Source organism: Puntigrus tetrazona, chromosome 3 (genome assembly GCF_018831695.1).
Source record: "Puntigrus tetrazona isolate hp1 chromosome 3, ASM1883169v1, whole genome shotgun sequence".
In the NCBI taxonomy this organism is placed as follows: Eukaryota; Metazoa; Chordata; class Actinopteri; order Cypriniformes; family Cyprinidae; genus Puntigrus; species Puntigrus tetrazona.
In genome coordinates, this window is record NC_056701.1 from 24,387,495 (window position 1) to 24,403,288 (window position 15,794).

Here is a 15,794-nt window from a genome sequence, read left to right on the forward strand (position 1 = left end):
CAATTAGCGTGTTTAAACAAATGAAAATGAGACATGAGACTCCAGTAAGGTCTACGAAGAGAGTCAGTGAAAGCAACGGTAACAGGCAAATTTGGATTGAATTTTCATGTACTTGCGCATGAATTATTATTACCTCATATTGTACTCAAATATGACAAAAAACTTTAATCTTTCTGTGGTTTGACATGCCATCCATCGACATTAGTTTAAAACACTGTTGTTAAGCGTTCTAAAAATTTGTATGAATGTCTTACGATATGAACATTTGCATTTAAAAATATATTTCACAGCATGGGGAGTTGAGATGCACAAGTGAGACAACAAACTGATAAAAAATAATCATTAAATAAACGCTCTCGAAAGCGTTCTAAAATACACAAACAGATGTCCTAACGTTAGGTGCAACAGTTTCCACTTTTGTACTACTCTGTGTTATAAAAACCTGCTATATCATGGTGATAATAACATAGAATAAATAGCTATGCACGGTACAATGAGACCTACGTTAGCGCCTGTTTAATCTGCCGAGTTAAACCCTCTTTTGCATGAGGCCACACGGCACTGAGCCAGCAAAGCCATCCGTCTCCAAAACTCCATTAGATCGGCTGAATGGGATGAGACCACTTTCTTCTCCGTCATGACAATGTGAAGAGAAAAGAAGCTAGAAGGTGAGGGATTTCTCTCCTGATTGAGAGAAATGGGAGAAATGAATTTAAAAAGAGGAAGAGGCCCACAGATTTGCCAGGTGTCCCGCTGGTTTTCAGTGTCCGGGGCCAGTGTTAACGGTAACAGAACACGAGGAGCGCACACGCGGTACACAAAGCAGCCTCTGATCCTAGTCCAGTGCGCCTGATTAGCACACTGAAGCTCCTGCGACCTCTCCCCGCTGGGACGCCCTACGCCCAGAACGCTTACGCCGGGGCACTGACTGCTGCTCACCGTGTGTGTGTGTGTGTGTGGAGGGCAATGCTAAGGAGCTCCGCACGCACACACACACACACACACACACACGGTTCTTTGATTCATTGTCATTCTCCCCCACCCAAGAGTAGGAGAATGTGCCCCTTTCGACCCGCTGTCTCCGTAGTGACGGCAAACAAGCGGATCAGCGGGGGTATTTCTTTCTCGCCTCGCCTCTGTGTCTGTCTCATCCATCCCAGCGCTGAGCAGATTTAAACTTTCGGCGGCCGACGAGCTGGATGCCACAGCTCTACCGTTAATGTCCTGTGGGTTTTTGAGATGAGCATTACGCTGCCATTATATAACCTTTGTCCGGCATCTTTGTTATATAAAGTAAAGTATTGTGTTTTCCTAATATACATTTTTGTGGGAAACTGTGATGCAAAAATATAGGGTAACTTTTGGATCAGTTCCTTAGAACACATCAGAAACGTAACACTTTAGAAATAGGGTTCAGTTTGTTAACCGTATTTAACCGCATTAACATTAACTAACATTGCGCTTGATTTTTCACGGATGACTGTTTATTCTTTGTTACCCGTTGTTAGCTGGGTCCATTAAATACAGCTGTTTAGATACAACTATTGATTTTATTACTTGTAAAATTAATTAATAAGGTGTATTTTTAGCCTATCTTGCAGCAGTTGGTACACATATTTCCGAGTGCTTCGCTCTGCACAAATTTTTTATTTATTAATTTTACTTATTTATTTCAGGCAGCTTTTTTTACAGCATGGAATAATCATATAAATATTTTCGGATGGATAATGTGTGACACAGAAGATGATGCGGAATAATTAAAATTAAAAAAAAAAAGTATTTTTACTGTCGTTTTAAGCTCCGATTTAAATGCGCGAAAAATAAAAACCATGTGTAGTCTCTCTGACGTGGGGGCCATTAGCCCTTTCATACTCCCCCCACCCGACCAGATTTATACTGCAGTCGGCTCAGTCAGTGTTACCCCGTCCTACATAACCCCAACATGATGAAGCGACTTCCCTACGAGAACAACTCTCCGAGTATGAACACTTGTGGCTAAGAGTGAAAAACGAATGAAACTTAATATCACGGCCTGAACGATAAGCGGCTACAGATGACCAACAATGTCATTAATAGCTCCTTCTCCAGCTTTCTCTGCTAGATTTTATTGTTCTGCTAGTCTGAGCGGTTTCGAATCGACCCGATTGGATATTATCTGTATTAATATTATCAGCTTAGCCGGGCATGCCTAAAAAATGTTTTGGAAAGCAGAGAGGGATTGTAAATGAGTCATCTCAAGTAATGAGCAGCAAAGAATGTTAATATAGATAAGGTCTTTACTGATTAATGAGAAATTGCACTTCAGATGTGCCTGCGTCGTGGGATAAATTGGACACCTGTGCATCTAGAACTTTAATTCTCTTTGCAGCGGTTTTCTTCGCATGAAAGTCACATTTGTCATGCTCTAAATGCACCCTATGCTTTACGGTGTCTGAAAATCTGGAAAGTTTGCATTGAAACCTCGAAATAAATAAAGTTGCCTCTCTCACCATTTTTAGGTTAAATGGGCAAGCGAGCACGTTAAAAACTTCGCACAGATGTTTTGCTTCCAATCAGCGAAGATCAAGATGCTCTTTGGATCATTTTTCAAATCATTTTTGCTCGCAGGCTTTGTTGATCATTTGTACCAATTCATGCGAATCGACAAATGTCGTAAAACACCTCACGATTTGGCAAAAACTGTAGGAGGTTGTATGGTGAAGCTGAAATGCGAATCTGTAAAAGAGAATCGGGCTGGAAAATCATGTTCATTTTTAATTTCACTTTAAACTGCTCATTTTAATTGTTATGCTAATCATACGAGCGTTATTGAAATATAAATGAAATGGTACTCAATTTAAAAAATATATATGTATTTCTGCGTGGTCTGAAGACTTGCCGAACTCATTGTAATGTACTTTAAGCAACAGGCAAAGCAATATTTTCCATATTAATCTGGAATTGAGCCAAAAACGAGGCAGCGATGTAATTTAAAACCCTAATTTTTGGTTCCAGAAGAACCTTTCAGTGAACAGTTCTTAAAAGAACAAATGTTCTTAGAAGCGAAGAACATCTAAACAAGCTTTTGAGTAACAGATAAATACATAACAGATGCCAATACAGAACCTGTATTTTACACACTATGTTCAGTTATATTTTTCCTGTTTAGAAACATTGCTTATGTTAGAAACTTCATTGTCTTCTTTTTGTTCTTTCTCTCTGGCGGTGTTTCGAGCAGAAGTCGGTTGGGTTCTCGCTCTTGGGCCCGCACGCATCTCAGATGTGTTTCCAGACTTGAGGCCAGTCAGGATGAGTTTATGATATCACACTGTGAAATCAAACATCTTTCTCTCCACTCTGCAGACAGCCGTAGAGGACCTGCGCGCAGATCGAATTTACAGATTCTGCTTCTGGCTGGCATTTGCATTTATACTGCACCCTGACAGTAAAGAACTACAACACACGTACTTTACATGTGCACTTTCATTTCATAAATACAGTTATCAAAGAATTAATTACATTTAAAAGCCTATTTATCATAGAATGATGAAAAAAAATGCCAATGGATTCCTCCAAAAATATGAAGCGGCACAAGTGCTTTCCTAATTAATAATAATAATAATAATAAATGTTTCTTGAGCAGCAAATATAACAATGACTTCTGAAGGATTATGTGATACAGGACAATGAAGTAATGATACGAAAAATTCAGCTTTGCATAAAATTAAATTTTAACTTAGTTCTTTTAAATTGTAATAATATTTCACAATATTACTGTTTTGATTTTTAATTTTAATTGGTGAGCATTATTAAGTTATTTAGTTAAATTCATGAAACTGCAAAGATTTTTTTTTTTTTATAATAATTTTCTAATATGTTTCTCATATGTGGTATTCATTTCTCAAAGAAGACGATAAAAACCTGCGTGGAGCACATTTTAGAGAATCCGGCTATCTGCTGTCCCACTTCTAACCTTAAAACCCATAACTGCATTCTTGAAGTCCGTTATTATATTAACTATATTAGTATTTAAACCTGTGAAATCTCTCTTTCAACAGGAACCAGCTGTCCCCTTTGTCCTCTAGATGCTGCTGAGGCACTTTGAGCGTGTCCATCTGGAGAAAGCCTGCTGGTTCACACGCTTTGATGCTATAACATAAACCTTTAGCCTCTGAATAAGCTGTCAGCACTACTGAGAGGGGCACACATAAAGAGAGAGATAGAAAAGACGTAGGAGAGGAAGACGTCTAAAGTGACGTGAAGTGAAAAGGAAGCAGGCATTTCTCAATAGGAACTACTTACCAAGAAATCTTTTTTTGCAGTATTTTTTCATGGTGACCTTCATCTTGCCCTTGGGAGTCTTACAGTGGGAGTCGCAGTCTGAGGAAGATAACAGACAGACAGCTTGTGAAATCTGCGTGAAATTACAAAGGGGTTTGGCAGATGTGGAGGAGGAAAACCTGAGGTGGCAAAAATGGCATTTTTAAAATATATTTGCATTGGAACATACATTTTTTTGCACTGGAACATTTATCAAACCTCAAACCTCTGAGATCAAAAGGAGACTACTTAAAATGCCAGCATGTCAGCTGTCACTCTATATTTCCCAAAAATATGTTTTAGTGAGGCGATATTTAAATGTCTTATGAGTCAAAGCACTGTAGTTTTATCGTAAGGCAAAATATACAATGAGAGGTTAACAAATAAACATTTCGGTTACACTTTGTTTGGGTTACTTGCATGATTTATTATTATTATAATGAAAGTACACCTTAAAATAACGTTAACAACATTTCTCAAATGCCTGTTATATCATATTGTATATCATAAACTCATGGTGATTTTCAACAAAAAATATAATCAATAAACCAATGTTGCTTTTGTCCAGCAGCCGTTTGTTTTAAATATTACAAACAATATAAAAGTTATTAAAAGCATGAAGATTTAAAAGACATGAGAAACATGACCCAGAAGGAAGTTTATCAGAACAATGCTAAAGGACTTTTACGTGAAGAAAAAAAAAAGCCAAAAAAGATAGAGCCATTAGCTGTGTAATATATTGATTGCACAAAGATTGAATCACGAAAGCAAAATCAATGATGAATATTTAAATATAATTAATATTTTTTTTTTGTGAGGAATTTGTATTGTTTTTATTAAATGTTAGTACATGCCTAAAAAGTGTTTAAATGAACATTGTTTATTCATGTTTGAGTGATGTTCTTGTATTAATTATCTATTAATAACTCTCCTCATTAATTCAACCAATTCTTCTCTTAATTCAACCAATTCCTGTTTGGAATATGTTTTCAACCTCTGCATCACATTGTTATTAAAAGTGATGGTTCACTTATTGAGTGCCTGATTTTTTTCTTTAGATGAACACAAGCAAAGATTTTGAGTCTGTATAATGCAAGGACACTCTACACAGAAACCACCACAGAAGTGAACACGACAGTCAAGTTTAATATAGTAGTATTTCTGATCTTCTTACATATGCCTCTGTTTGTTAACAGAGGTTGTATTCCCACATTTTCACTGTAGTTTTAAGTGTCACTTTTGGATACCTTCCTAAACTTACGTCATACAAAGAGAGATGGTTTAGACCAGACCTGGGCAAACTCACGGCCCAGCGAGGCCACATCCGACCCTTTGTCTACGTTGGTTTCGGCCAGCCGAGGTCAAATGTAATTACCATAAATTAAACAATTTTTTTAAACTTTTATTTTGAAAAGCGTTACGTCACTAATTAAGCGAGAGCGTATATGCGTAAGTGGGTAACGCTTAACAACTACAAAGCGATACAAGCGGTTAACCCTCAAGATATCGGCTCACGCTAGAAAAAGAAAAGTTGATAAAGAATGCCGTATTTTTAACAAAAAAAATGGACTGTCAAATATTTCTGTACCAGAAGTTAAAGGTAAAGCAGTGTGCTTAATCTGTAGTACACAGATTGCTCGCGTTTAAAAAGTATAATTTGAATCGCCATTACACGACCAAGCATGAAGATAAATACAAAAATCTGTCCGATGAAGCGTGCAAGGAGTTTGCAGCCGTCCAGGACAAGTTATGTCATTTCTTCAAAATCGCCAAAAAAAGTCGTTTTCGATGGAGAGTTTTATAAGGGAATGTTTATTGTGAACTCTGCTGCGCTGATATGCCGGAGAAAAGGCGCATTTGAGAGCGTTTCAATCTCGCTGACGCACTGTAACGAGGAGCGGATAGAGGACATCGCTGGAAACTTAGAGCTTCAGCTGAGGAACAGAGCGTCCTGACTTTGACTTTTTTTCTCTGGCTTTGACGAGAGCTGCGATGTCACGTGACAACGCCCAGCTACTCATCTTCTTGACGTGGAATAACTTCAGACTTTCAAATCACAGGGGGAGGTGGCAGCCATGCAGTCATTAAAAGTCACAACTACTGGTAATGATTTATTTAGAGAGGTAAATGCATGTTTAAACATTTTAGGTTTGAAATGGGACAAGCTTGCAGGTGTGACAACAGATGGTTGTCCAAATCTGACAGGAAAAATGTTGGACTTTAAAGAGAATTCAGGATAAAGTCACGAAATTAACTTCTGTTCAGAAATTGACATTTTTTGCATTGTATCATACATCAAGAAGTGTTGTGTAAGACAGTGTTAAAAATAAAACATGTAGTTGATGCTGTCAGTAAAACAGTTAACTTTTCATCATAAACAGGCTTTAAATCACAATTTGTTGTATTGTTGGGAGGAAAATTAACAAGTTAAAAATAAATTTGCATGATTGCATGATAAAATGATTTTGTTTTTTCTTTAACCTATACACCATAATTTCACACAACCTAATTTAAATATTTACAAAGTGTGTGTTAATCTTCTGATTATCAGTACCAGTTATTCAAAATATTTAATTTTAGAGCATTTTACAATGAAAAAAAGTTGGTGGCTCTCGATCAATTCTAGTTTCTCATGGCCCCTGATAGAAATTAATTGCCACCCCTGGTTTGGAGCCTTAGTTTGTGTTCATCTGATAAATGAAAGTCCTTTGATTGTTATGGCTGCACTTGATATGTGTTTGTTTGCTTTCTCCCTTTAAGCAAACTTCTGTATGTCTGTCTGAAATAATTTGATATTTTTAATACCTGAGCATGAATTTAAAGTTGTACTTTTTTTACTTTTACATGAAGTATGATTTTGTCCAGATACTTGTACATTTAATTGACTTTTACTGAGTAACTTCTTTACTTAAGTAAAATGTTTGGGTGGTACTTTTACACTTCTGGGAACCATGAACAATAGATTTTGAGCCCAATTTTTGAGAGGCTTTAGAAATGTGCATATCATAGGATTTAGGGTAATCAAAAATGGTCGACATACAAAGTGGACAACATATATCACAAAATATCAAACCACGTGACATTTAAAAGAGGTTTATGCAACAATCAATGTCCCGTTCGCCATAAGCAAACTCTGGGACTAATTCAAAATAACAGCAAAAGCATAATTTCGCTGATTCCACACTTGTTTGGCATTATATTGTCACAATGCAATAACACTGACTCACTTTTAGGTGTGACTCAAGTGTCCAGATGGTTTTGAGGCCGCTGTTTCATTCGCACGCTTTAAAAGAGAGTCACGTTAGACCTAATTAAGACTTAATGGCTATTTAATCATTTAATCTTTTCTTCACTTCACCCAGTCATTTTCTCACCCTAATTATCAGCGCCTCCCCATATCCCCCCACTTACTCAGCGATGTCAGGGCAGGGGTTCACAGGTCATTCAAACTTCATTCAGACGCAGAACACCCCGTCATACAATGCCCACAATAGCCAACCCTCATTTAACCGCTGCTTTCCACGTATAAACCATGATTTATAGCTCTAGCGCTCAGCGGATCTATTCGACACCGCCGTGGAGATTTCAGGGTTAGCCCGCTGGAGTCCCCTTCAACGCCAGCCACCTTCTGGACCCAAACCAGAGCGCTGTCTCGGCTCTCCCGACGCAAACCGAAACCGAGAGCCCCTCGTAGCTCGCAGCTACTTTAACGCAATAACCAGCTCGATTTCTGGCCCGCTGGAAGAGATGGGAGCGCGAAGACCTTTCAGCTTTCGCCTGAATATGGACAAACTTCATTATTTTCTCCGACCCTCTGTCCAATCCACCCTTTTCATGTCCCTTTATATTCCGTCTGAATGCGTGACCTGGTTACCGCGTAATGCAGAAGAGAACCACCAACCCGAATGAAAAAAAAAAAAAGTTTGAAGGGGAAAGAAAAAAGGGGTTGAGGGCTAGAAGAGCGAGATGTCTGGCAGCTTTGGGGGGGGGTGGTGGTAACACAAAAGGTGGTGCGCCAGAATTAGGGATGTGAAGGACCGTTGGGGGAGAGCTGGAGGCAAGGAGTGAGAAAAGTGGCGTCCCAAAAAGTAAATGATTCTGGCGAGTCCATATCAGCCACGCCCTGATTTCCATGTAAATGCATGAACGGAGGGACGGACCGGCTTTTTGTGTGGCGGCGGCCCTTGTCCCGCCTCATCCTGCCTCTCTTTGATAAGGCTGGGCGGACACTAGGCAAGCGGCACAATGCCTGACGCTGCCTCACACCCACGTCCCCTCCATAATGGGCGTCCCCTGCAGAGGGACAAATGTCCGCTTAATAGAGTCCCTGAAGCACAACTGTGCTGCTCCTCTAACACCGGACTGTCCTCACAGTAAACTACAGCAGGGGTTAAACTTAGTGCCGCCAAAAGATTCATCATGAAATTTTCAACACTCATATATTATGTAAATAGGACAGTTTACTTCGGATGTGATTATTAAGTGATTAATCGTTTGACAGCACTACTTACTGTGAAATAGGCTTTGGCGCCTTTTTATGATAAAATATATCATTTTAATATTAATAATTCAAATTTTTTAAACATATTCTACGTGAGAAACTTATTCTTTTCCAAAGTTTGCAGCCAGAATGTTTTTTGAAAGTCTCAAGCCTGCATTTTTTGGTCACACTGTGATGGCAAATGTCGAAAACAGTTGCTTAAGGGTTTTGATGACTATAAAGTTTAAAATAGCATTTTTTGAAACAGAAAATACATTGAAATTTTTAAAAATATATTTTTAGACAATTTTAATTTATATAATTTATTTATTTTAATTTATTTATAAATTTAGTCATATATATATATATATATATATATATATATATATATATATATATATAATATTTAAATTTGTATGTAACATTTTAAAAAGTTAATGTGGAAAAACAACTGACTCGACACAAGCCAGACCCAAAATCATGTCTCCCAGATGCAGAATAACTGCCACAGATGTACATATGAAATTATTGTTTAATAATAATTATTGCTCAAACAAAATTGGGACCGGATTGCCGCAGACCATATTAGAACGTGCATGTCACAATGGCCACCACAACTGCGCTGGGGAAATGTAATTGCTCTTAGCGAAAGATCCGAGCGCTGATAGAAGCCAGAAAGCGTTCAGCAGCTGAGTTTGGCTCCATGGGACGGCTGCACGTCACAGGCGTTACTCCCACAGCGCAGACAGTGATCGGGCAGTCTGGGTAATTGAGTATGAATGAAAGTACAAGGGTGTGTTCTCCCTCACGGCACAGCACTGCGAGAGTGTGACGGAAAGCAAACGCATTCAAATGAAGCATGTAATCAGATTAGGTCCCAGCCAGTTTCGATGCTGACTGAGACAGAGCGAGCGGAGAAGGAAAGCCATGGCTCATGTTGATATCCTCCTGATTAAGAAAACCTCACGCTGATCCACCGCTGCATTTTTATGGCTCTGTTTTGGCAATGCTGTAAAATCGGCGTGCTGGTGGGGTTTATCGTGTGATATTGACACAGGTGGCAAATAAATACATAAATGTGCATGAAAGATTGATTAGATTTGTTTTGGCATGACATGAGAGACAAACTAACACAGAGACTTTGTTTCCTGTGACATTATACTAACAACTGGAAGTCCAATTACTATATTCCTATTTAATAATATTTTACATTTAAATTCCAGTTTGTTTCTTTTCTTTAGGTATTAAACATGTATTTATTTATTGTTTTTCTTTTTTCCACTTTCCACTTTTGACAGATATTTTTTGGTAGATATTTAGACCCTGTGAATTTTAGAATTTATACTATTAATTATGAAACGTTGAATTAGTGCATTTGCTTTTTTTTGTACTAACATTGTTTTTGTGTTGGTTTTCATGAGGACACAAAATGTGATTTTTTGCACGTGAACTAGCAGCATTAGGGCCGTCTGCTTAATATCTTTATTTTGATGGGTCCATGACATACCACATACTGACTATCGGAAACTTTTCAAGCATATGTCGAGTATGTGTTATTCTGCTAACCCTAAACCTACCCTTACGGTCTACTCTGAGAGTTAGCAGACATGTAAGTGGACTATCGTGAATAAAGTGTAACGAATGTTTGAATCACATCGCAAAAAATCACAAGCAAAATGCTAATTTGTCTTTGCAATATCTCCCCATATAGAGCTGCACATACGCCTCACTGAGCGAATGTGAAGCTCCTGAAGAGGTTTTCTTTTCTTCTCACCTGTGGGCTCTTCTGAACTGCTGTAGGTGGCTGTGGGTGCAGCAACAGGAATCTCTGCAACAAACAGTCAAGAACAAACGATCAAAACCTCACGGACGAACTGCTTTCAACGAACACATCTGCATTTACATCAGGTTTATTACGCGAAGATGTGGCAGTGTCCGTTTTAATGGCTTTCCGCCTGCGCTCCTTCTTTTAGGCGCTCTGCTGTCAGATATACGCCGATGGGGACGGGGCTTGTTAAAATGCGCGGTTGGCAAAAAGTGTGATGTCGCAAAAATTTAATATCAGGCTATTAAAACAAAAGCGCGTCGATCGATCACTAAATATACGAAGAAACCGAATATTTTCCACTCAATTGCTGGGCTCATTCATATTCTCTCCAGGTTTAACAGCACATTTGTTACCTACCCTGAGAAATTAAGGGAAATCTGGTTTCTCGGGGATCGGGGGTTTCGTTTGTCTACGCGAATTCTTGCCAAGCGAATCTGAATGGCTTCGTGGTGTACAGTCGCTTTTGTCAGCGCTCCAGATAAATCTTTATTTCCATGTCATCGGTTACTGCATAATAGAAGCGGTTCACATTAATAGGCGAGCATTGTATTGCGCTCCCAGCCAGTATCTTATCGAGAAATGCCAGCTGCCGTGTGGGCCTGTCCTTAATCGCCACAGAGACGTCTGCTGCCTTGTTGATACTGCCAATAAACATATCACCCATCATGCCCCCTGGAGCAGGCTGCGAGATTTATGAGTTGAAAGGCCGTCAGCGAGGTTCAGGGCAGACTAGGGTCATGTCAGCCAGGGCTTTATGGTCTGTTTGACTTAGCGGAGGGCAATCAGCAAATGTCCATCCAAGGAAATAATGGAACAGGGGACCGAGCACGGAAATTAAATGGGCCGGGGCCATGAAATCATGAATAATAATAGGTGTTTATGCAGAATTTCTTGGGAGTGTTATTATTGATGTCTCTGTGGGTGGTAATGGGTCAACGAGTCATGCTGGACCACCTCATTTAGCTCAAGAATGATTTTTGAATAACAGATTATTATTTGCGCTTTGTATCAAACCATTTTGTGTCGCTGTGTTATTTATTTAGAGGTCACCCTCATTTTTCAAGAGGCAGAGGAGGGTATTCAGTGTAAGGCGTCAGTACTGCTGGACTAATGAGTCTGAAAATGGCTTTTTGTTTAGTTGTGGTAAGTGTTTTTATTAGTATTTTCATGTTTGATTGTATAGTAGGAGGTGTAGCATTTATTCTGTGGTACTCTGATAGATATGAATAAATATTTTAGACAAAAAATACACTTATTATTTTTTAACCACAACCAAGAAATACAAAGGTGTTTTACTTAGAATGAGGAATTAAGGTTTTAAGAATTAAGGATTGCACAAATTAGGACAGAAAATATTGATTTGGCTAATAATTATTCACCAGCAGTGGCTTATATTTTTTATAAGTTTCATCAGGCAGTTGTATATTGTGTATTGTATATGTCTATTGGACTATTGTATATTTATGCGGGCTTTCTTATTTCTTGTTGATTATAATTTAACATACACACCTGTCCAAAAAGTTCGGAGTTAGTAAGATTTGTAATTTTTTCCCCTTTTCTTTTATTCTCTTATGCTCACCCAGGATGCATTTATTTGATCAAAAATAAAACAGTATAATATTATGAACAATTTTTTCCGATTCAAACTGTTTAAAATGCAATTTGGTACTGTGATGCAAAGCTGTATTTTCAGCACTATTTAATGTGACATGATCTTCAGAAATCATTATTAATATTTTTGTGAAAAGCATGATATTTTTTCAGAATTTTTCAGACAACATTGAAATATGTATAATTTGTAACATCATGAATGTCTTTATTGTGACTTTTATCGAATATAATGCATCCCCGCTAAACAAAAAGTATTGATTAAAATAAATAAATCTCACTGACCCCAATCAGAAGTGCAATTAAATTACTAATTTTAAAACACCAAGAATTTACACACAATCCTTAATAAAGAGAAAAAGAAGCCAGGTGAGTCTTACTGATGCAGGGGGCGATGGGTGATCTGCTTTGCTGGTATCCTTTAGCGCAGCGGTTGCAGGTGATGCCAGTCACGCCATCTTTACACGGGCACTGTCCGGTCGTCTGGTTACAGGTCTTACCAGCTGCACCAACCGGATGACAATCACAGGCTGAAGAGAAAACACAAAACCAAAGGTTACTACTTCAGTGCTGTAATCCCTAGATCTAGTTACTGAGCAAGTATACAGGATACCGATTCAGTTGCTGCTCTGTTTAAATCAGACTCGGCTTTTAAGTTTAAAACAAATGGCATGCGTTCGAGAATCAGACTACACAAGTCGACATGTATGTTGTTGATTCAATAACCAGATTGTTTTGATTTACAGCGAACCAGCTAATAGGAGGTTTCACAGATCACTGACTTTATTACGTCGCATGCACAATGCAGACTACAAACTGATCAAATATCATTTCTTTTGCTGTGGCGGTGAAGATTTCAGCAGCAGGTTAGTGCAAAGTTATGCACCTTAAAGTGATATTAAAGGGTTAGTTCAATCCAGAATGAAAATTCTATCATTAATTACTAACCTTCATTCAACTTCAGAACACAAATGAAGATATTTTTGGTGAATTCTGAGAGCCATCTGACCCTGTTCACTACTTTTCTAGACCTGGATCATTTCTAGTTGTGTTTTTATATATGGGGATCTAAGATAGCTCTTAGATTTCATCAAAAATGTCTTAATTTGTCTTCTGAAGATGAACAAAGGTCGTACAGCCAACTTGAGGGTGAGTAATTAATGACAGAATTTTCATTTTGGGGTGAACTAACTCTTTAAGTCTGGAACTTTACTTTGTCATATCACAAACTGGAAACTTCTGTTTGAAATTAGTTTGTGGAGTTTCAAGAATTATTGCCCACACCTGTGTGTGTGTGTGTGTGTGTGTGTGTGTGTGTGTGTGTGTGTGTGTGTGTGTGTGTGTGTGTGTGTGTGTGTGTGTGTGTGAGTGTGTGTGTGTGTGTGTGTGTGTGTGTGTGTGTGTGTGTGTGTGTGTGTGTGTGTGTGTGAGTGCAAACAGTGCCTGGGTCCTGTCCAGACTACTTCCACGTGAGGTGTAAGTCTATATGGAAATGAAGGATTCCGCTGTATGGAAGCAACAGATACCTGGCGTGTGTCTGCGTGTGTTAATTCTTCTCGTCATCCGACATAGCGCTGTCATATGTGGAGGCCACGCACCGCCTGATCAAGTTTCAAACGTAAAGTCATTTGGCCAAGCGTAACCCTTGCAAAAAAGGCTGAATAACGTTCCTCTTAATGACGGAACGGGCGTGCATTTCAAAGGTGCTCTGGCTGAGCTGTTAGTCGGGGACGATCACACGTTAAAATGTGAGAACTTCTTTGTGCGCTCGCGCTGCCAAACGCTTACCATAAAGCTGCTTGTTTGAAGTCTCAACTCAACTCTTCCTTCAGCCATTTTTTTATGATGCCAGGGATTCATTTGGAAATTATATGAATATGTGGTCTAGCCGCAGTAAGAGCTCAAAGCTCTTGGGACTAAAAAGTTGATGAATATTAGAAGTCACTTCTTGAATTAATAACAAAGGCAATTGTTTGTCTCAGATTTATTTTTTTCCCTGGAGAAGCTGAACACCAGTCATTGCTCCGTCCGTTAATCATTTGCCATTTTTCGTTTCTGTCTGCAAGTTTTATGTAGCCTCATAAGTAACTGATTAGTAACATACTGTAGGTATTAACTTTTCATAGTGTACCACACAAATAGCTGTCTGTCTGCTTGTCCATTTATTTGTCTGTCTGACTATCAACCCATCTGTCCGTCTGTCCCGTTTGTTCATCTGTCTGTCTGCCCGCTCATCTGTCCGCTCTGTCCATCCGTGACGTCTGTCTGTCTGTCCATCTGTTTGTCCATCTGTCTGTCTGTCCATCTGTCTGTCCATCTGTCTGTCCGGTCTGTCTGTCTGTCTGTCTGTCCATCTGTCTGTCTGCCAGTTTGTCTGTCAGCCTGTCTGTCCATCTGTCTGTATGTCTGTTTGTTTATCTGTCTGTCCATCTGTCTGTCTGTCCGTTTATTCATCTGTCTGTCCGTCTGTCTGTCTGTCCATCTGTCTGTCTGTCCGTTTGTTCATTTGTCTGTCTGTCTGTCCGTTTGTTCATCTGTCTGTCTCTCCGTCTGTCTATCTGTTTGTCTATCTGTCCATCTATCCATTTGTTCATCTGTCTGTCTGTCTGTCTGTCCATCTGTCTGTTTGTTTATCTGTCTGTCCATCTGTCTGTCTGTCTGTCTGTCTGTCCATCCGTCTTTCTGTTTTTCTGTCCATCTATTTTTTTGTCTGGGCTCCATCTATCCATTTATGTATGTAATTGTCTGTCTGTTTATCCATTCATCTATGTTTCTGTCTACCTATTCACCTATCTGTTTGTAAGGCCTGTAAACCTTTTTTTTATTTCTAACAAATTCAGATCTAGCTAACATTTCAACTTCAGAGACTATTTGACGTCAGAAAACTGGCCGTAGAAGGCATTTGAAAAACATTTTGGAATGCAAAGGCAGGTAAAATATATATAGTATATCAGTAAATCATTTGCACTGATACTTCAGCTGGCTAATACACGGCAGAAGGTTTGTAGATATGATGCTTTGAGAACAGAAAACTATTTTGATAACAGATGTTTTAATTGGATTGGTTGCGCTATTTCCTCTTATGATGATTTAGCTGATGTTAAAAAAATGCTACACAAAGTGGTGGGATGCTTTGAATTTCAATGCCCACTTAACATTCGGTAAAAAGCAGCTACAGTTCTGCACTTGAGCCACCCACCAACCAGCCCACTGCCTGCTGAATTACGACACCACTCTTACGCCTTCACAGACGACCTACAACTCTACAGCACATAATCTAAACCAGAGCTACTAATAATTCAGCAGTAGTAAGAAGAGATGCTGGGAAATGAGTGTGGAGCAATGCGGCATGGACTGTAAGTTCTCATGGCTGTTGAAAAACCCTCTCCATGTTTAAAGGAACAGTTCACCCAAAATGTAAATTCTGTCATCATTTGTTCACACTTATGCCGTTCCAAATATGACTTTTTCTTCAGTTTAGTTTTTTTTCCAGACCACACATTTCCATGCAATTACAGTGAATAAGGACTAAGCTTTTAGGCTTTAAAAGGATGCAAAAGCACAATAATAGGAGTCCAA

General features: G+C 38.8%; 1 protein-coding gene across 1 annotated transcript in view; it reads right to left on the minus strand.

The window, feature by feature from the left end:
- Positions 1–516: 516 nt before the first annotated feature.
- The window catches only part of LOC122341366 (netrin-1-like), a 42,424-nt gene continuing 27,146 nt past the window's right edge, over positions 517–15,794 (minus strand). Inside the window, exons 4-9 of the mRNA XM_043234710.1 lie at positions 12,596–12,745; positions 10,554–10,607; positions 4,282–4,359; positions 4,015–4,171; positions 3,322–3,418; positions 517–684 (exon numbers count right to left, since the gene is read on the minus strand). Of these exons, the coding sequence (XP_043090645.1) occupies positions 517–684; positions 3,322–3,418; positions 4,015–4,171; positions 4,282–4,359; positions 10,554–10,607; positions 12,596–12,745 (704 nt within the window). The remainder of the gene's footprint in view (positions 685–3,321; positions 3,419–4,014; positions 4,172–4,281; positions 4,360–10,553; positions 10,608–12,595; positions 12,746–15,794) is intronic.